The sequence below is a fragment of the Monodon monoceros genome, unplaced genomic scaffold (genome assembly GCF_005190385.1).
Source record: "Monodon monoceros isolate NGI ecotype Baffin Bay Population unplaced genomic scaffold, NGI_Narwhal_1 Super_Scaffold_11, whole genome shotgun sequence".
Taxonomy (NCBI): domain Eukaryota; kingdom Metazoa; phylum Chordata; class Mammalia; order Artiodactyla; family Monodontidae; genus Monodon; species Monodon monoceros.
In genome coordinates, this window is record NW_021703767.1 from 123,892,470 (window position 1) to 123,915,516 (window position 23,047).

The following is a 23,047-nucleotide window of genomic DNA, read 5'->3' on the forward strand; positions in this document are numbered from 1 at the left end:
ATCTTTTTTAGCTGCGGCATGCGGGATCTTTAGTTGTGACATGTGGGATCTTGTAGTTGCTGCATGTGGGATCTTTAGTTGTGGCACGCAAACTCTTAGTTGCGGCATGTGGGATCTAGTTCTCTGAGCAGGGATCAAACCCAGTCCCCCTGCATTGGGAGTGTGGAGTCTTAGCCACTGGACCACCAGGGAAGTCCCTCTTGCCCAGGTTTGATGTATTTTTTTTTTTTTTTTTGGTGGGTACATTAATAAATTGTGTGAAACCAAAAATGAAAGTTTTTAAAATAACTGCCACTTACCTTTCTCGCCCAGAGATAACTATACAGTTTAGCTTTGTGTGTAAATATCTATATATTTTAAAAATATATGAGATCTTTATATATGTAGTTTCGTCCTTTTTCATGTAACGCATTTTATGGATCTTGTCACGTCTGTATGAAGAGCTCCACTGCTCTCTTTATAAAGCCTTGTTTATATTTCATGGCATTAATTATTGGTGGCCATTAGTTATTAAATATTCATACCTCTACTGATGGATGTTTTGCTTATTTCTAATTATTTTCCACTGAAGCTGTGTTGCAATGAATACTTTGTACATCTTTATATACATGTCTGTATTTTGTATGATGGATTCCTAGAAATGAAATTATAGATTGAAAGGTATGTCCCTTTTTAATAAGAATTCTGCCAAATTGCATACCCTAAAAGAGTTAAAATTTACAACGCACCCACACTGTGAACATAAAAATGGTGTCACATTATTTTAACTTGCATTCTTTTTAGTCAGGTTGGAGTTTGTTTCTTTTTTCTTTTTAAAATTTTATTTATCTTTTAAAAGATTTCTGTTAATTCCTTTTTCATGGCTATAATGTCACCTTAGTTCTCTCTGAGGAATTAAATAATCTTGTTTTTGAAGTGGTCTTGCTTCTGCTTTTGACATCTATCTATCTTCATATGGGTTTTTCTCAATATTTGGTGATTCTTAGTTTAGCTCTTTTGTACTTGTGACTCCCTGGTTGTTTGCTTATTCACTGTAATCTGTGTTCAATATCTGTAAGACTTAGGGTAGACTGTGCTGACAATGGGTCTCCTGTATGAAGATTTCCATACCTTCTGAGATCAGGTGGCTCCTTATGACTCAGTACCCATGCTCCTCACCTCAGTCTAGGGCTGATCCCATTGCTGTTTCAGCTCAGCATAAACAGAGCAAGGGGCATGCCTGACCAAAGCAGCTGCTCCATATGCAGATCCTGGGATAACTCCCCTGACGATTCCCCCCCGCCGGCCTACTCTCATCCCTTGTATCCTCTGATTCTGAGCCGGAATGCCTCCTGGAACTGTGTGTTTCACTACCGCTTGAATCTCAGCAGATCTGATCCCTGATCCTATCTACTTTCTCTCATTAAAGGATTCCTATGTTACGCATTTTCCTTTGTATCCTAGAACTGTTACTGATTTATAGTTTTATATTTATATTTTTATTTATTTATTTGGCTGCATTAGGTCTTAGTTGCAGCCCACGGATCTTCGTTGCAGCATGCGAGATCTTTTGTTGTGGTGCGGGCTTCTCTTTAGTTGTGGTGTACGGGCTCAGCAGTTGCAGCATGCAGGCTTAGTTGCCCCGTGGCATGTGGGATCTTAGTTCCCCGACCAGAGATCGAAACCGCGTCCCCTGCATTGGAAGGTGGATTCTTAACCACTGGACCACCAGGGAAGTCCCACTGATTAGTATTTTTAAATACTTAAGGCACTTCATGGTCTTTTGAATGAAAGGAATCAAGAGAACTAAGTTCTCATTCCACTGTTTAATCCACTTTCATGTATATGCCAAGAGCATGTTACATTCCTTAATAAGATCATGGTAAGTTGACTTGTTGAATTGTGTGTGTGTGTACATTTATAGGTATATATATATATTAAACATGTATACGTATAATATGTACACACATACAATTTATTTTTGAATTTACCAACACCTTACTAAGGAACTTAAACCTGCTCTTGGAATTAAAAAAATTTTTTTTAATTGTGGTAAAGTACACATAAAATTTACTGTCTTAATCATTTTCAAGTGTACAGTTCACACGTGTTAAGTATATTCACAATATACTTAAAACATTGTTATGCAATTGATATCCAGAACTTTTTAATCTTGCAAAATTGAAACTCTGTATCCATTAAACAACTCCCCATTTTCCCTTCCCCTCAGACCGTGACATCCACTGTTCTACTTTCTGTCTCTATGAATTTGACCATTCTAGAAACCTCATATAAATGTAATCATACACTATTTTATCTTCCTGTGACTGGCTTATTTCACTTAGTGTAATGTCTTTAAGGTTCATCCATGTTATAGCATGTCAAAATTTCCTTCCTTTTTAAGGCTGAATAATATTCCATTGCGTGTATGTACCAGATTATGTTTATCCATTCATTCATCAATGGACCCTTGGTTCGCATCCACATTTTAGCCATTGTGAATAACGCTGCTGTGAACATGAGTGTACAATATATTTTTGAGATGTTGCTTTCGATTCTTTTGGGTATATACCCAGAAGTAGAATTGCTGGATCATGTGGTAATTCTATTTTTCATTTTTTGAGGAACTGCCAGTGTTTTCCACAGTGGCTGTACCATTTTACATTCCTACCAACTGCAAAAGGATTCCAGTTTTTCCATATCCTTCCCACCACTTCTGTTCTTTTGATGGTGTTAAGCCTAATAGGTGTTGGCAATTTTTTTTTTTTTTTTTTTTTTTTGTCCGCATCAAGTCTTAGTTGCGGCACAAGGGATCTTTGTTGCTGTGCACGGGCTTCTCTCTAGTGACATTGAGGCTCCAGGACACGTGGGCTCTGTAGTTGTGGCGTGAGGGTTCCAGAGCCCATGGGCTCTGTAATTGTGGCACGCAGGCTCTCTAGTTGAGGCTCATGGGCTTAGTTGCCCCCATGGCATGTTGGATCTTAGTTCCCTGACCAGGGATCGAACCTGCATCCCCTGCATTGTAAGGTAGATTCTTTACCACTGGACCAGCAGGGAAGTCCCAGTGTTGGCATTTTTTTAAACAGGTGGTTGCCAAGGATCGTGGGTCTGTAGAATAGAAAAAAATGTGACCTTTGTGAATTATGATTATTGAATTGGCAGCTTTTGATCTTCCTATCCAGTGGTTCTCAACCTGAGGCTGTTTTGCCTTCAGTGGGGCATTTGGCATTGTCTCAAAATTTTCTTAGTTATCTCAAGTCATGGGAGGTTGTTTCTGGCACGTAGTGAGTAGAGTTCAGGGGCTGCTAAACTGTCTACCATGTACAGGACCATCCTCCTACAACGAGATAGCATGGGGGCTGAGAAACCAAATCTTAATGGCTGGCTTTTGTTAATGAAGATGATGACTCAGCCTTTAGTTCAGAGGTTCTGGGGATCTACCTAGAATGTTTTCTTAGTAGAATGATTTGGGGTCTTTACAGCCTTCAATTTTAGGGAAGGAAAGAGCAAACATTTTAAAAAAAAATTCAAACTCACTGAAAACTTGGGAGAAGAGTACAAAGAATTCCCATACAACTTTCATCCAGCTTCCCCAACGGTTAACATTTTACCACATTTGTTTTATCATTTTGAGTGTGTGTATTCAGTTCTTTCTGAATCATCTGAGATGAGGTGGCATACATCATGACATTTTATCCTTTAATTCTTCAGTGTATATTTCCTAAAAACAAGGACATTCTCATAACTAACCAGAATCAATTCATAAAAATCAGGAAAATAATATTGATAGAGTTCTGTTGTCTAATTCACACATTCCATTCATATTTAGCCAGTTGTCTCAATAATGTCCTTTATAGGTCCAGGATCCAACTCAGGATTACTTGTTGCATTTCTTTAACATGTGTCTTTAGTTTTCTTCATTCTAGAATAGTTCCTCAGTCTTTCCTTATCTTTAACGACTCTGATGTTTTTTAAGAATACAAGCCGGTTACTTTGTAGAATGTCACTCAGTTTGGATTTGCCTAATGTTTTGTCATGATCAGATTCCAGCTACGCATTTTTAGCATAAATAGATTGAAGTGGTAGTTTGTTCTTACTGCATTTCACTCAAAGGCAAACAATGTCACCTGTCCTATTACTATTGACGTTAATTATTACATCACTTGGTTAGGATAGTGTCTACTAGGTTTTTCTACTGTAAAGTTAATAAGTAAGTAGTTTGTGGGCATATTTTGAGACTAAGTAAACATACTGTTTCACATCTAACTTTCACCCACTTGTTTTAATATTAATATATCTTGCCTGAACCAGTATTATTACAGTGGTTTGCCGTGCTGATTTTCAAATTTATTTTCCTTTTGGATTTGTTAGTTGACATACCATAGGGTCGAGGTTTTTCTTCTCCCCCATTTATTTACTTACTTAAAAAAAATTATTGGATTTGTGATTTGTTTTATTTAATGACTTATAATTAGTAACTGTCATTAATTTTGATGTTCAGATTTTACCTAGATTTGGCCAGTGGCAACCCATTCATGTTCCATCTTGAGTCTTTTTGACATGTCTTTATCATTCTTTGAGCGTTTCCTTCTTTCTGGTACAACAAAGTGTTCCAAGGCTCATCTGGTATTTTCTCTACCCTAGCTTTGGATTCAGTCATTTTTCCCAGGAGATCTGATTCCTTTTACTTGTTAAAAGTATTTAGAATCCAAGTTCTGGGCACTGGGTATGCTCATTACCCTTGGCATGCAATTGCATCTAGGCCTTTTCCTGAAACAGAACTAGGTAGTATGTGTTTGACTGCATACTATTTGAGCATATATAAGCACAGAGATATATTTCTTTGTCTGTTAAAAACTATGAGTTCTTATCAATGTCTCCAATTTGGATTCACCACCACAGGATTTTTTTCTAGCCTCTGCCTTAACATATTTTAAATTACCTTTTCTGACAGTGAGAAGTCTGGATTCCTATGAACCTTAACATATTTACTTATTTGCTCAATCCTCTGTAATCAATCTCCCAATCATATAAACATCTTCTCAGTCTCTTTCCCACCAGCCCTGACTGCATGGGCTGTCTCATCCCCAGTTGTGTGTTGGTCAGTCTGGCCAACACATAGTTAATTCCATCCTTGACAAGCACATGGCTAACACGCTGTTTTGAGTTTCTAGCCCCTCTGAATATGACAGATGAGTTTTCCAGGCCCACCACCCCAGTAGGGAATGGGAAAGAGCCATAGTCTTTTTTTTCATTTGCCTATGGCAAGATATATATGTTGTGTTTTATTTTGGTTAGTAATCACTATTATATCATAATGTCTATATAATTACGAAAAATCTAAACATAAAAACAAAGCAGAGAATATAGGTGTTAACTTTCATTGCTTTTTACCACTATTTTAATGCAAGCATTTTAACATGTGTGTAAGTTCATCAGTTGCACTACAGTGTAATTTTTCATTGCTGATTGTTTTGAGTTTTGTAAAAGGATGTAAGATTCTGTGGGTTTTTTTGGCTTACTGCCACATTTCTGGTAGTTGTTTGTTTTTACTTTGGCTTTATCCAGTGCTGTGCTTTTCATAGCTCAGTAAACAATCACACTACAATTATACAGCTAACCCCCTGCTCTTCCCTCTTCATTTATTCCTAGGTCTTCAGGATATTTACTTACAGTAGGTCTGTAGCATCTAATTTTGATCCATGAAATTACAGTAGTCTGCTAGGTTTTGTGCTATTTAACCTGACAGCAGTCTGCCTTTCTCTGGCATGAACAATTTATACTTTTTGTTGTTTGCAGTAACAGGTTTCACTTTTATATGTAAGTGTAGGAGTTACATTTTCAAATTCTGATAACTTCTCATGATCATTTTGCAAAGAAAAAAGAAACTCAGTCAATTTTGTAAAATAAAGCATACCTTTTTAGATTGAGGCTCTGAATATAAAACTGTAATACATAGAGAGAGTATGTGTGTGTGAGAGAGTGTGTGTGTGTGTGTGTGTGTGTAAGACTTTATTTTTGCTAAGAGCATTTTAGACTCACAACAAAATTGGGAGGACTGTACAAAGATTTGCCATATATCCGTGCCCCTGCACATGTATAGCCTCCCTCATTATCAACATCACTTACCAGAATGGTATGTTTATTACTAAGGATGAATCTACATTAATACATCATAATACTCAAATGTCCATAGTTTACCTTAGGTTTCATTCTTGCTGTTATGCATTCTATGGGTTTGGGCACATGTATAATGACATATATCCATCATTATAATATCATACCAAGTAGTTTCTCTGCCTTGCAAATCTGTGCTCTGCCTATTCATTCCCTCACCCTACCTTCTATCCCTGGCAACCACTGATCTTTTTATTGTCTCCATAGTTTTGCCTTTTTCCAGAATGTTGTAGTCAGCATCATTTTACCTGTAGCCTTTTCAGATTGACTTCTTTCACTTAGTCATATGCATTTAAGGTTCCTACATGTCTTTTTGTGGGATGATAGCTCATTTCTTTTAGTGCTAAATAATATTCCATTGTCTGTATGTATTACAGTTTATCCATTCACCTACTGAAGGACATCTTGGTTGCTTCCAAGTTTTGGCAATTTTGAATAAAGCCAAATAAACATCCGTTTACAGGTTTTTGTGTGGGCATAAGTTTTCAACTCCTTTTGGTAAATAGCCAAGGGACATGATTACTGGATTGTATGGTAAGAGTATGTTTAGTTTTGTAAGAAATCGCCAAATTGTCTTCCTAAGGGATTGTAGTATTTTGCATTTCCGCCAGCAATGAATAAGAGTTGCTCCACATCCTTAGTAGCATTTGATGTTGTCAGTGTTCTGGATTTGGGCCATTCTAATAGGTATGCAGTCATATTTCATTTTTGTTTTAATTTGCATTTCCCTGCTGACATGTGATATTAAGCATCATTTTATATATATATTTTTTGCCAACCGTATATCTTATTGGATGAGGTGTCTGTTCAGGTCTTTGATCCATATTTTTTTGTCTGGTTGTTTTCTTGTTGTTGAGTTGTAAGAGTTCTTTGTATATTTTGGATAACAGTCCTTTATCAGGTATGTCTTTTTGCAAATATTTTCTCCCAGTCTGTGCCTTATCGTTTCATTCTCTTGACAGCGTCTTTTGCAGAGCAGATAATTTTAAATTTAATGAAGTCCAAGGTATCAATTCTTTCAATGACGGATTATGCATTTGGTGTTACAGGTTAAAAGTTATTGCCAAACCCAAGGTCATCTAGATTTTCTCCTGTGTTCTTCTAGGAGTTTTATAGTTTTGCTTTTCACGTTTATTTTTATCTAAGTCAGGTAGTATCGGTCCTTCAGCGTTGTTTTTTTTTTTTTTTTTTTTTGCGGTACACGGGCCTCTCACTGTTGTGGCCTCTCCCGTTGCGGAGCGCAGGCTCAGCGGCCATGGCTCAAGGGCCCAGCCGCTCCGTGGCATGTGGGATCCTCCCAGACCAGGGCACAAACCCACGTAACCTGCATCGGCAGGCAGACTCTCAACACTGCGCCACCAGGGAAGCCCTGTTGTTGTTGTTGTTTTTTAATAAATTTTATTTATTTATTCTTGGCTGTGTTGGGTCTTCTTTGCTGCGTGCGGGCTTTCTCCAGTTGTGGCGAGTGGGGGCTACTCATCCTTGTAGTGTGCAGGCTTCTCATTGCGGTGGCTTCTCTTGTTGCAGAGCATGGGCTCTAGGTGTGCGGGCATCAGTAGTTGTGGCTCACGGGCTCCAGGGTGCAGGCTCAGTAGTTGTGGCGCACAGGCTTACTTGCTCCGTGGCATGTGAGATCTTCCCGGACCAGGGCTCGAACCCGTGTCCCCTGCATTGGCAGGCGGATTCTTAACCATTGAACCACCAGGGAGGTCCTTGTAGTAAGTTTTAAAATAAGGAAATGTGAAACCGCCACCAGGCAAGTCCCTCAACCTTGGTCTTTCTTCTTCCATACTGTGTTGACTATTTTGGGTCTTTTGCCTTTCCATATAATTTTAGAATCAGTCTGTTGATATCCACATAATAACTTACTGGGATTTAAATTGGGTTTAAATTGAATCTGTTGATATTAAGTTGGGAAGAACTGACAATATTGTGATTGTCAGTTCATGGATAAGAATATTGACAATGTTCTTATCCGTGGACATGGAATATATCTCCATTTGTTTAATTCCTTGATTACTTTCGTAAGAGTTCTGTAGTTTTCTCATATAGATCTTGTAATTATGTTGTTAATTTCTTACCTGTTTCCTTGTTTTGGGGTGCTAATGTAAATGTTATTGCATTTTTAATTTCAAATTCTGCTTATTTATTGCTAATACATAAGAAAAGGATTTACTTTTATATATTGACCTTGTATCCCACAATTGCTGTAATTGCTTATTAGTTCCAATGGTGGTTTTGTTGATTCTTTCAGATTTTCTACATGGACAATCATGTCATCCTAATTACTTTTACATATGCATATACTATTTTGAATCTCACTACTTCAGAAAATTAGTGATATGACTTTTATTTATTTTAATGTTTATATGAAATCCCAGTTAAAATAATTTCAAGTACAAAATAATATGCTAATGGAACATAAATCCTTACAGAATCTTGTCAGATAATTCTGGAGATTTTTTTGTGGGGGTGGGGGATAAGGAAGGGATATGCTTTCGCCTAAATGGTTTAGTTCTTCTTTAAGTATGGGGAAATGTACCTTTTTCTTTTCCTTTTCTTTATTTAATAAATTTTATTTATTTATTTTTGGCTGCATTGGGTCTTCATTGCTGCGTGCGGGCTTTCTCTAGTTGCAGCAAGCAGGGGCTTCTCTTCATTGCGGTGTGCTGGCTTCTCATTGCAGTGGCTTCTCTTGTTGTGGAGCACAGGCTCTAGGCACGCAGGCTTCAGTAGTTGTGGCACACAGGCTCAGTAGTTGTGGCTCGCGGACTCTAGAGTGCAGGCTTAGTAGTTGTGGCGCACGGGCTTTGTTGCTCCACGGCATGTGGGATCTTCCCAGACCAGGGCTCGAACCAGTGTCCCCTGCATTGCTAGACGGATTCTTCACCACTGCACCACCAGGGAAGCCCCCCTTTTTCTTTTAATGTTAGTGTAATTCAGAGTCTGGATCCAAAAAATAGTATGGTCCATTTTCTTTATTTTAATATATTCATATAAGGATTGGGAAAGAAAATGGGATAACTGTATTTTTTTTATGTTTACTTTTAGCCAAGTTTCAGTCCTTACTCTAAATGTTTTAATGCCTCAGAGCCAAGAAGGCATCTATTAACTTTTTTTAAAGCTATAAATTTGGTTCATCTTTGATTTTGTTTGTTTTTTTCTTTATAGAAATTAAAAATTAAAAAAGGAAGATGAGAAAGTCAGTCAAATAATGACTTCTTTTTAATCCAAATTACAATTCTGCCACCTAGTGTTTGCATACAGATTTTTTAACAGTATTCTTTTTTCTTTTAAAAAACTGAGAATAATTTTTTCCTTCATCCTTAGCTTACTAATTTAATATTCAGCTTAGTAAAAACTTTAAAAGGGGTATCCAGCTTTTTACGGAATTAGATTGTTAATATCTCAAATTTTAAAGCTCATAAATTGTTGAAAAATTCATTGTGTAGTTAACCCTTGAACAACATGGGTTTGAAGTGTGCAGATCCACTTACAAGTGGATTTTTTTCAATAAACAAGTACTGCAGTACTACGTGAACCGTGGTTGGTTGAATCTATGAATTTAGGGATTTTCTACTGCTTGGGGGTTGGTGCCTCTAACCCCTGTGTTCAAGGCCTGCCCGTGATGTTCACACAGTTTTGTTCTGTAATGAGTAATTTTACTTTCTTAGAGTCGAGGTGGAAAGAAGTTTCTTGCTGTACTGAAAGAAATCTTGGACAGGGATCCGTTGTCTCAACTGTGTGAGAATGAAATGGATCTTATTTGGACTTTGCGACAAGACTGCAGAGAGAATTTCCCACAGTCATTGCCAAAATTACTGCTGTCAATCAAGTGGAATAAACTTGAGGATGTTGCTCAGGTAATAAAAGATCATTTCTGTAACTCCATTCAGCAGTATATGTTACTTTGTTGATTTCATGTAAATTGTCCTTTCCTACATAGGTATGTTTCCAAAGGTTGGGTAATTTTCTGCAGGAGAAATTTTGAGGTTTTCAACTCTTACATATTCTGGTCTAAATGGTAAACCAGAAAGTTTTAAGATTTCAAAATCCCAGATTCCGGGTAGGTTTTCTATATCTTTTACTAAAGATAGTTAAGACTTAGGTCTTGGTGTAATCATCTGTAATTACTACCAGCATGTGGTAGGTTCTCGGCTACTTCTAACAGTTTCATCAATGAACTCCAAGGTTTTAATCTTAAGACCCTTTGCAGTGAGTGTCCTAATGTGAATATGTATTGTTTGAAAATTACCTCTATTTGTAAAAGTTAACATTTTAGATCATAAGCCATTCAGATCAATTTTACTGTTTATTTAAAGTTGGTCAGTGTTGATGAATATTTGTCTTTAAGCAGAAAAGCAAAAGGGGAAAAAATGTTTGATCCAAAAAAGTCACCAAATTTTAGCTACTTGATTTAATTTTCAAGACTATGTGAAAAAGCACTGGCATTATTAAATTCACTTGGTTATCAGTGCTCTACAGAAAGATTCTTGAAATTATTTCTTAATCAGAATGAATACATTTGGCATATTAAAATAACGATATTCACCTTACTTGAATTCAACCGATCTTTTAAAAATTTTTCTTGTCTTATTAAATCTATAATGACTTTAAAAATTTAGTCAAGAAATGTATATTTCTTTTAATCAGGTATATATTTTTTAAATCTTTGATTTTATTGTTTTACTTCGTAAATTAAATTTAGAAAGTATTTCTTTTGAATTTATTCCTAGGGTCTAACAATTTTTTTGGAATCATGTTACAAAATTATATGATGTGCCTTGTTTAAACTGGTTACACAGACCACATGAAAATTACTTACTCTGAAAAGGAACTATTTTTGTCAGCTAGATAGATTTTAATTGTTCTGACACAGTTGTCTTCTAACCATTTATTTATTTAAATTCAAGGTTAGTTTTCTATCAACCCCCCCTAATGGTTGAATATAAGCATTTTTTACCTGGCACATTTGCCTACTTCTCAATGAATAGCATTCATTTCTAAGTGCCTATCCAAGAAATGCATCATATTATTATTTTACATATAGTTAGAATAGAAAAAAATTTCTTGCTCTACTCTAAAGATATCTGAGAGGGAGGTTTTGTATGTCAACTGTCAGAAAATGGAATGAGACAATTCAGGCTTAATATTTCTTTACTCGAACCCCAGGGGCAGAAATTTTTACACTGAGGAGTTTAGTTTAGTATACTTGTCTCATTTCCATGAGTAAATCTAAAGCATTGTTTTCAGATATAACTTAACTTCCTCCATTGTGGTAGAAGAAAGTCTGTAGTGTAACTTAATATTCTTATAGAAAAACCTAAATGTGTGTAAGGAAGTATAGGAAGGCATGAATTTCATGATCCTAATCCCCCCTTTTAGTAGTCTAGAAAAGAAAATCAACGAAATAAAAAGTAATGTGTTTTGGCTTCTCCCCCAGCCCTGTCCCATTGCCAGTTACACTGAACTGGTATAAGAGAATATAAACTGTATTTTCAATGAATTGACTACCTAAGAGAAGTGGAGAGTCAGAACCTGGTGCACATATTCTGCAGGCATATGCCACAGGTGAAAATTCTATAGAAGGGTAGCCTCCCATTAATCCACAGGAAAACATTCTGTTGGCATACTGCAGAAGGGGTTTCAATAGTCTCTTGCAGCAGACAGGTAATTAATTAGTCAGCACTGCTTTCACTATTTATATGGCTGAGTCAGATTTCCCTTCCCTGTTTGCTTCCATAGCTTTCTCCAAACTGAAGCGATGAGTTTTGGTAATTTATTTAATTTTATGTTTATATTATTGATTTAATAATTTAATAACCTTAGCAAAAGTTATAACTTTTCAATAGTAGGGCTGTTTTTAACCTATACCATAGTTGAACCTCTGGTATTACATAACATTATCTATCCTTTACAGTATTGTTTTTGTGGAGCAGTGTATATTCCATGTGTTAACTGGGGATGCTAGGAGGTTTTTTTTAGCTATCATTTCAGACCCTCAAAAAACAGTCCCCTTTATCCATAAGGAGGACTACTAGTCCATTAGGGCCTTGGGGAAAGTGGGCAGGGAGCCCCATCAGTGATAAAATGTGGGGTGATGTAGGTGTTTCATATCTTTAAAGCAGTATTGCTCAAACTTTTGTTCAATTATTACACTCCTTAGGACCCTTTTTACATATTTTCCCCAATAGCCCCATCCCCATGGGATTTTGATACCACAGATAAGTGTATGTCTGCCTATGTAGTGTATGCATATATGTACTTTGTATATTAAAAGAGCAAGTATAAGACAATCTTTTTATTCAGTACAAGTTTAAGAATAATTGAACCAAAATTTAAGGTAAAGGTTAAAATGTAAAAACTAACATTTTGTTGTATTTGTTGAATAACTGATGTAATTCATTATGTAAATTGTAATGTATCACATTTCATATCCATGTTAGTAATTTATGTAAATATATATTAAAAAGGCAATGCAGTCAACTTTTAAAAATTACTCAAAAGGGTTATTTTTTCTGCTAATGTAAAATAATTGAAAATTAATTTTTAAAAAATTATATCATTAGAGAACTTAACTTTTAAATTTGCTTCATATGAAAAGATACCTTTTAACTTAGCTGCTAGATACTCATTTAGATATTGACTTTTTTGAGCACTTGACAAGTTAATGAGAGGTTGAATAATTTGGAGAATTAAAATAATAAAATGTAAATTATTTTTATGTAATTTTCAAAGCCCAAGTCTCTCACAGATGCTCAAGTGACAAACGACAAGGCAGGCAGCAGGCACTGCAAGCCATCTCTTGCAACATGACTTTGAGATTGAGCAGGCAACTGAGAGAAAAGCCTCCAACCATTGCCATCTATTTGCCATATTCTTGTAGCTCTCATCTTGCATACATTTTGTGTTTCTTCCTTGGACTTGATGTCAGTGCTACATAAGTGATACCCAAGAAAACCCAACAATATAAATCAGATATTAAGGAATAAGATTTTGTCCGATAAGGTTGAGCTTTGGAGGGCCACAAATCATAATTATCAAAAAATGTTTTGCTTTCATCCATAACCACTTTTCTTCCCACTTACCATCCCTGATAAGGATGTAAGCTATAAACATATCAAAACCATGAGGAGGAAGGGACTCTTTCCAAAATCGACCCTTAAAAAAAAAATCAACCCTGATGAGTCTCACTGTGTTCTGATGGGAGGCAGGTAAGAATCCTTTCTAGAGATTTGGGTTTTCTGGAACTAGGGTGTCCAAAGATGTGGCCATGTCCACCTGAACCCACCCTTCACCAGTACTCCCAGCTCATTCACCCATGGGACTCTTTTTTATCCTATATCTAGGTCATTTCTAAGCGGCATCTGTAAATGGGAAACTGGCTGTATTTATCTTGTGTATATAAAATAACTAGGTACTGTGATTTAATGGATTTAAACATGTTATAGTCAATAAAGTTTTGTAAAGTGATACTCTTAAAAATATTAAGAACTAAAAGTAAACTTCCTCAAGATAATTTTATGTTGTTATAATGCACTTTTTTATATGTAAATTGCCTTTCATTAGTTTGAGCCTTGCAGCTTATATTTGTACTTTGAATTTGACCTTTAAGTATTTCTTGATTATTTCCTTCTGCTGTTTCCCCTCTCCCCTTCCTCTCCCCTTCCTCCCTACCTTCTGCCCCCATCTTTTTTTCCTTTAAAAAATTATTTAATGATTGTAGAATTCATATATTCAGTGTATCATTCTACCTCCAGGTAAGTACATAATAGCTTTTTCACTTGCTTACCGATAGAATCTTTCAACAGAGACAATCTTTATTAATCTGTATTAACAATAGTGGATTTTTGAGGCCTTAGTAACTGCAAGTATGCTTCTCCTTTCTTTTGACCCATCTCTGCTCCTGTGTACCAAGGAAAAATAGATTACTTTTCTCTCCTATAATTTCTGAACCACTTTCAATTTTTAAACAGCTTCAGGCACTACTTCAGATTTGGCCTAAACTGCCCCCCCGGGAGGCCCTGGAGCTTCTAGATTTCAACTATCCAGATCAGTACGTGCGAGAATATGCTGTGGGCTGTCTGCAACAGATGAGGTATCTCCTGCAGGAGGCTTTTTTGGGTCAAGGAATAACTTGTGGGTGGGAAGAGAAGTTGATGTCTGCTTGAATGTCTTGTAAGAAAGGAAAAGGATAGGAATGACCGAGTTCAAAGCATCTGTTCCCTCCTTCCTCCCACTCTCTCCCACAGTCTCTCCTGTTTTCTCCGCCCACCCCGCCCTATCTCCTCCGATCCTCCCCGACTCTCGCGCTCTCTCTCTCTCTCTCTGTTTTTTTTTTTTTTTTTTTTTTTGGCGTGGCTGCCTGGCATGCAGGATCTTAGTTCCTGACCAGGGATCGAACCTGTGCCCTCTGCAGTGGAAGCGTGGAGTCTTAACCACTGGGCCACCAGGGAAGTCCCCACTCTATATGGTAAAACAAAAAAGCAAGCAAAAACTGCATCGGGTGGTCCCCAAGAACACCCTCAGGTTCCATGACTTACTAGGAGGACTCATAGGACTCAGCATATCGTCACTCTTGGCTAAGATTTATTACAGAAAAAGTATACAGAGCAGAACTGGCAAAGGAAAAAAATTCATGGGGCAAAGTCTGGAGGAAACCAGGGAGATGCTTCTAAGAGTTCTTTCCCAGTGGAATCACACTGAATACACTTAATTCCCCCAGCAACAAGTTGTGACAGCACACCTGAATACTGTCTACCAGGGAAGCTTGTTAGAGACTTGGTGGCCAGGGTTTTTTTTGCGGGGAGGGCAGTGCTAGTCACATGAGCACCCTCTGCCTAGTATATTCCCAAATTCTAGACTCCCGGAACAAAAATGCGTGTTGAGCATAAAACATACTGTTTGCAAAAACAGTTTAGGCATAGTAAGCCACTCTTATCTGTTAAGGTGGTGGGAAGCCTTCCGAAATCTACATTCCCAGATGCCAGTCAAGGGCTAACCTTGTAAGCATGCTTTATCAAAGGATAGCAGTCAGGCTTGCTCCTCTGTTAACTCTTTTCTGTCCACTACCCACAATGAAGAAATGTTAATATTTTTTCTTTTTTAAAATGTTAATATTTTTGACTTTTTTTAAGTTTGTATTTTATTTATTTTTTTAAACTTAAAAAAATTTTTTTTTTATTCTTTGGCTGCCTTGGGTCTTCGTTGCTGCGTGCAGGCTTTCTCTAGTTGCAGCAAGCGGGGGCTACTCTTCACTGCGGTGCACGGGCTTCTCATTACGGTGGCTTCTCTTGTTGCAGAGAACGGGCTCTAGGCACGCAGGCTTCAGTAGTTGTGGCATGCAGGCTCAGTAGCTGTGGCTCGCGGGCTCTAGAGCACAGGCTCAGTAGTTGTTGCCCACGGGCTTAGTTGCTCTGCGGCACGTGCGATCTTCCCGGACCAGGGCTCAAACCTGTGTCCCCCACATTGGCAAACAGATTCTTAACCACTGTGCCACCAGGGAAGCCCTAAGTTTGTATTTTAAAGCAGTTAACGTTATAGCTAAAGTCCTCATAGTTTCCTTACTCAATCCTGATTATTTTCACTTCCCAGAGGCAACTGTTATCACGAATTTGGTGTATATCCTTCTATAGCATAATTTTCTGTTTTTACCACATTTATATATCTATAAAATACAGATATGGGATAATATTGTACATTTAAAAATCACACAACTGTGTCTTGCCATATATATTGTTTTACATAGTTTTTTTCCTTTATTCAACATTAGGTTTTTGAGGTCAGTCTCTCCTGTTACATATAAATGTAGTTTATTCCTTTCACTACTGTGTAATATTCTTTCATAGAGATGTATCATATTTACTCCATTTCTCTATTGAGGAACATTTTAAATTTTCTCAAAATTTCCCTCTTAACAAACAATGCTACAGTGAACATGCTTGTACAATCTCTTTAGGGTAGTACATGTGTGAGAATCTATGGGATTTCTTGGATGAAATGTCATTATTGAGACAGTCTTAGACAATGGGCATTTTCAGGTTTATCCATTTTCTTACTAGCCTCAAAATGAAGGGTTATACCATATGGTCATTTGAAAAACAAAAGTTCTCAGAAAATTATGGATACTGTGATACATTTTTTTTCCTTTTCTTCTTTTTTTTTTTTTTTTTTTTTTTTTTTGCGGTACGCGGGCCTCTCACTGTTGTGGCCTCTCCCATTGCGGAGCACAGGCTCCGGACGCGCAGGCTCAACGGCCATGGCTCACGGGCCCAGCCGCTCTGCGGCATGTGGGATCTTCCCGGACCGGGGCACGAACCCGTGTCCTCTGCATCGGCAGGCAGACTCTCAACCACTGCGCCACCAGGGAAGCCCCCTTTTCTTCTTTTTAAAATAAATCATTTATGTTTTAAATTGTGTGCTCTCCAAAACAAATTATACAAACTCTTTAGCAGTGGTTATTTTGGGGGAGTGAAATAAGAAGTGTAAGGAAAGAGGAAGCCTCTTCTTTTCTATACTTCTGTCTTTTACACTACTTACAGATTTTATAGTGGGCATGGATTTTACAATAAACTTAAGATGGTTTTATAGATAGTTTTAAAAAATGAGGCTCCCAGTTGTTCCTCAGTCTCTCTGTTTGCATTGGAGATCTGAAGGGGAGGGGCTACCTGGCCCCCCTTGGACTGAGCTAAGTGTTTTTCTTAAATATATTGATCCCTAGGAGGAGATTGCTGTGATCCCCATGTTCCATATAGGTAATTCTAATGTATCTTCCTATGTTAAATTTTCTGGTATGAGGTTTTTTTCTGGTGTATAGTATCCTAGGTTTCAGTCCCAGGTCAGTCTCGTAGGTTTCATTCCCAGGTCTGCTTTAGACTACTGCTTAACCATTTATTGTCCAAGACTATAGTCACCAAGTAGAGGACTTGGGATACATATCTTACCTGACTACTGGAATTGCCTTTGATGGGAGTGTGTTTACATGTGAATGGTTTGGAGATGGATACAAAATAGAGAGCCCGAACATTAATTAATTCAGCTCATTTAATTACAATATTATGTCAATTCAATGAATCCATTCCCACTTACAAATACACTCTTTATCCTTCAAACTATTTGAAGATTTTAATTGTTTCATTCATTTTCTGGGAGCAAAAATTACTTAATCCCAATGATATGAAAGGAAAATAAGTTGAAGTACTGATGGAATTTGTATTTTAAAAAGCTGGTTGGTTGACTGAGCATGTAACTTTTTCAGCATGAACAGAAAATTATTACCTAATTTTATTATAACTCTCGGCTGATTATAAATACAATCATCAGTTGTATAAACCTAGTTAACTTAATAAAAGTGCCCCATATATCTGTTCTTTGCTCCTTTTCACTCTTCTGCCCATCAGAAATTCTCAGCTTTTCTTATGTTATTGTAACAGTGAAACAGTGAATGTAAGTGTGCCCCAAGCTTGACCCAAAAGAACCATTGTGTTTCAGTAAGTTAGTATTTGATAAGTTTGATAGGAATGGGTCTTTTTCCAGCACTGATTGTTGAGTGACTTACTGTGTCTTTTGTTTTTTTCAGTGATGAAGAACTCTCTCAGTATCTTTTACAGTTGGTGCAAGTTTTAAAATATGAGCCTTTTCTTGATTGTGCCCTCTCTAGATTCCTACTAGAAAGAGCACTTGCTAATCGGAGGATAGGGCAGTTTTTATTTTGGCACCTTAGGTAAGTCTTTTATATTTCAAATCAAATCCACCACGTGCTTTTGTAAATATTAACCAGCATAATACAGGGCATGTAGTAAAACAGTCTAGCTGCTTTAGTTGTTTCTGAGTCATCCATAACATTTATGCTTTCTTGGTATCTACTCCTATTTCTTGATACCCAGACTCTCAATTTTCATGATTTGGCAAAGTAACTGAGATAAGTGTCCCTTTATGCCTCCTTGATTTATAACTGAAATTAATAATTTTTATTATGATAATTATTATAATTAATAATAATTATAATGTATTGCTATTTTCCAGTAAAGTTTACTTATTGTGTTAATATTTTTGGACTAAAAACGTACTTATTGGGTAGTGGTATCATCATTGCTACTATTGCATAAATAAAGATTTTAAGTTTTCCTATAACAACAGCAACTTTATTTTTTGCTTCTTTATTAACTAGGTCATTTTCAGAAATACATGAATCTTATTAAACCAAGTTTATATAGGAGTAAAATAGGGAAAGAGAACTAAAGTTCTTTTGTTGCCTAGGAAGGTTGTCAATTCCTCATTTCTCACTCTATACTTGGACATTTGTGATTTTTTTCCATCTGGACTTCAGAGTACTGAAGCTAATCATTAACAGAAAAAAATAACTTTTCTCCTTTTTGGCTAAGCTTCTTAAGGAAAATAAGCTGTATAGTATTTTGATGTTAATTTTAGGAGTTATATTTCTGAATCTTGATTTCTTTATTATCCATAGTTTTTCCTTTCTTGTTTTTAACTTGTCTTCTTTTCTCATCCATTTCAATCTTCTTATTTTTAAATCCCTCAAGGAATAACAAAATAAGGTATTCCTTCCTTTTTCAAATGTGTACACCATTCTTTAAGTGAAAAGAAATCACATAGAAGCTAATTGAGGGATTAGTCAATTGTGTGATCTGAGTCAGATCTGTGTTTCATCTGAGTTGTCTGTAAATTGGTAGTATTACCATTTCACTCCAAAAAAACAAATAAGATGTGATAACTTTGGATTTCTTGGAGTAAACAATTAACTAATGATAAAATCACATATCTTTTTGAACTGTAGTGTTTAAAGAATTAAAAGTTGAGCATCCCATCTGTGATTGGTACAAGATGATGTGTTCTCCCTTTCTTTGATTAGCATAATAAGTTAATTTCATAATAGAATAAAGAAGTCAGTATTTTTATTTGGTGACCTGAAGTGTTTGATAAATCTTCATAATATTAACTTTCTGCAGGTCAGAAGTGCACATTCCTGCTGTTTCAGTACAATTTGGTGTCATCCTTGAAGCATACTGCCGGGGAAGCGTAGGTCACATGAAAGCGCTTTCCAAGCAGGTATCAGCTTATTTTAATCTTCATGTTCACTTTGTCACATGGTATTTGATAAATTGTGTCATATGCTGGTTCTCCTATCACAGTATTTCATAGAAGTTTCAATAACTGAACCCAGTTAATACATTTTTTAATCAAAATGTAAGCCAAGAAATGAAGTTTCAACAAATTCAGCAGAATATTATTAATTGAATGCTATCTGAAAAATTAGGATTCCTTATAGTATTAACACCATGCCTTAAATTTTAGTAGGAAATACCTATTTAGACATGCTTAACAATGGATTTGATGGTAACAAAGATTATGAAATCTTTAGACGCTGTTTTTCTATACCCCTGAGTTACTCTTTCCAGTTAGTATAGTATTTATGATTCATACGCTCTGCCATTTGTTTTAAACTGAGATATTTTGACACCTAAGTTTGTAGGTGTTACAGCTTCTAGAATTCAGAATCCTCAAGCTGCTTTTTCAAACTATATATACATGCCTGAAATTGTGATGCTCTCCCAACATTCCCTCATTTTCTTCCTAGGCCTTCATTTTCTAATCATTTCAGGTGATGAGTTATTAGTGATACTAATAGGTCAGATATTAAATGCTTACTGTATGCCAGGAAGTATACTAAGTGTTTAAAGTATGCTATTTTACTCTCCTAATAATGTGCCACAGTATTTACTGTTACTGTCTGGATTTGACAAGGTGAAAAAACAATCTCTCCAAGAGATTAAGTAACTTGCCTAAAAACCCACAACTATTAAGTAAAAGAGTAAGTTTCAGACTTAGCTCTCTGTCCAACTATAAAACTAAATCTCTTTTTATTATACCGGGAGTTTTCAAACCTTTTAAGCAAAACCTCTTTTTTTAAAATCAAAACTCAAAGATAGACCCATTTTACAAAATAGACAACAATGTCATTTTATCAGTATAAATGTATCTTTGAAGCTAAAATAAAACATAAGCCATTAAACAGAATCATGATGCTGTTTTATTGAACACAGAATTTCATCGGGCGTTATTGTTGACAGTTGTCTCAGTATCCAGTTATTTGTGTATTTTATTTTGGAGATAATCCTGACTTATACCTCTAAGTAATTACAAATAGTAATGGTTTTTAAAGAGCTTTCTTGCAAATGAGAAACATAACCTTGGCCCAAGCTTGATTTGTTGCTGTCTTCTTGGTCCCCTGAAGGATGAGATGAGAGCATTTCTGCCGTCAGGTAAAGCAGCCCTGTATTAGCTTCTTCATGCTGGAATCCTTCATTGACAGATAGCAACGATATGCTCTTGTTCTCTAGCAATAGTTTTTCCTAAATTGAATATTATCTAACATAACTCAAGAAGATTTTTTAAAATGGTTTAATATATATTTACTCAGAACCTGCTATATGCTAGGGTTTGTGTTGCTGTTGGTGATGTGAAGTCATATTAGCTATGTTGCTGTCATCAAGGATTTTATATTCCACAGAGTAGGTACACAAATTAGTGATATTATGATGGCAGTGTTATTAATGGGAGTATTATGTATGGTAGCAGAAAAAAGAGGCACATATTCTAGCTTAGGGCATTAGGCAAGAGGTCACAGTGCAGGTGACACTTGTTGTGGGTTTCGATGATCTGGTTAGCTAGTTGGAGAGTGTGGTAGTCAGTGCTCTACAGAGAGACAATTGTGTTTGTGTCTATATAGAGAAAGAGTGAAGGGGGCAGGTGGGTGAGATTGAGATTTATTATAAAGAATTGGCTCATGTGATTATGGACGCCAAGAAGTCCCAAGATCTGCAGTCAAGCAAGCTGGAAATCCAGGAGAGTTGGTGTAGTTCCAGCCTTGAGTCTGAAGGCCTGAGAACCTGGAGAGCCAACAGTATATGAGTACCAGTCTGAAAGCAGACAGACTTGACACCCAAGAAGAGCCATTGTTTCAGTTCAAGTCTGAAGGCAGGAAAAGAACAATGTCCCAGCTCTAGGCAGTCAGGCAGGTGGAATTCCTTCTTTCTTGCAGGAGGGTCTGCCTTTTGTTCTATTCAAATGTTTGGATGAGGCCCACCCACATAAGGGAGGGCAGTCAGCTATATTCAGTCTACCTATTCAAATGTTAATCTCATCCAGAAACACCTAGAATAATGTTGGTCCAAATATCTGAACACTCCGTGGCCCAGTCAAGTTGATATGTAAAATTAGCCATCACAGGTCAACTTGGCATCCATATGTAGCTCCTTAAACCCTTACTTAATCTCTAAATAAAGCCAATAACAAGGTCAAAATTCCACCTAACATGATACAACGAGGCTGAGTACCACCAATTACTCATTAACTTCTTTCTCAGAGGAGGAGATAATCTCCTTGAGTGGCGTTTGTTCTTCTCCTTAATTCCCTGTAAATTAAATAGTATGTTGTAAAATTAATAATACTTAAATATTAAGATTTAAGTAATGATATAAAGTTAATGTATCTTATGTTACATGTTAAGGGAATAAGAGTGAGAAGGAAACAAAGATATTTGTTATATGTGTGTGTATATATGTGTGCATACACCCATATTCTTAACAAAATAAGATATTCATGACAGTCCTCATTTCTGTAACTGATCACGTGGTTATATCTGGTATTTATCACTACCATCTTCTAACCCATCCTATATTCCCTTTGTCTTCGGCACGCACCTCAGTTGGTTGTGTTCTTTACATGCTGGGATGACCTAAAGCTTCATTCTTGAAGAGTCTAGGCCATTAGTAGTCCTACCTGGATTGACTTGTAATTTCCCATTGATCTTAATCACTGGACATGGTAATACTAAGAGATCACCTATATTCTAGACATACTCTTCCCTAATTTCTGCTTTGCAGTCAGGATCAATCATTCTAGCCAGCACCATAATGTACTTCTTTGCCTGTTGATCCAGAAGCATGAGGAGCCCAAAATGGCTGGGCAGGAGTCTTACCATCCAGTTCAATGGAATTGTTGTGTCTCCCAGTAGAATCATTCTTCTCTCTGTAACTGAGACCTCTGTGCCAACAGATCTCAGGAACAGGAGGCAAAAATTTTGTTAGTGGGTCATTAGGGGTAATAGTGAGAGGGTACTACTTCCATTTTCACACCTTCATGGACCTGTGAATCCTGGCTATTGGAGAAACAGCATCATATATTGGATGCTGATTCAGAGCATATACAGCCTTCTACAGAACCTTGCCCCAGCCCTGCAAGGTATTCACATCTAGCCAGCACTGTAATTGTCTTCAAAAGGCCATTCCACTGTTTTATCAAGGCAGCTACTTCTAAATGGTAGGGAACATGGTAAGACTAGTGAATTCTATGAGCATGAGCCCATTGCTGTACTTTATTTGCTGTGAAATGAGTTCCTTGATCAGAAGCAATGCTATGTGGAATGCCATGATGGTGGCTAAGGTGTTTTATAAGTCCATGGATGGTAGTTTTGGCAGAAACATTGTAGGCAAATTCATATCCAGAGTGTTTGTTCCAGTAAGAATAAGACACTGCCCTTTCCAGAAGGGAAGCAGTCCCATGTTATCAACTTGTCATTCCATAGCTGGCTGATCACCCCCAGGAAATGGTGGCATATCGGGCGCTCAGTGTTGGTCTCTGGTGCTGGCACATCAGGCACTCAGCAGTGGCCGTAGCAGGTGGGCTTTGGTGAGTGGAGGTTCATGTTGCTGAGCACATACATAACCCCCATCCCTGCCACTGTTCTCCATTGGATGGTGACCGGGTTGGCTGAGGAAAGGCTGGCTGGTATACATGGAATGGGTCATCCTATCCACTTAATTATAAAAATCTTCCAAGGTTAAACTTTGGTGAGCATACAGTGGGACAA

General features: G+C 36.9%; 1 protein-coding gene across 3 annotated transcripts in view; it reads left to right on the top strand.

The window, feature by feature from the left end:
* The window catches only part of PIK3CB (phosphatidylinositol-4,5-bisphosphate 3-kinase catalytic subunit beta), a 147,079-nt gene that overhangs the window by 90,503 nt on the left and 33,529 nt on the right, over window positions 1-23,047 (top strand). For all 3 annotated transcript variants that reach the window (XM_029214289.1, XM_029214290.1, XM_029214291.1), the window contains 4 exons: window positions 9,831-10,019; window positions 14,133-14,254; window positions 17,735-17,878; window positions 19,125-19,224. In XM_029214289.1, the coding sequence (XP_029070122.1) occupies window positions 9,831-10,019; window positions 14,133-14,254; window positions 17,735-17,878; window positions 19,125-19,224 (555 nt within the window). The remainder of the gene's footprint in view (window positions 1-9,830; window positions 10,020-14,132; window positions 14,255-17,734; window positions 17,879-19,124; window positions 19,225-23,047) is intronic.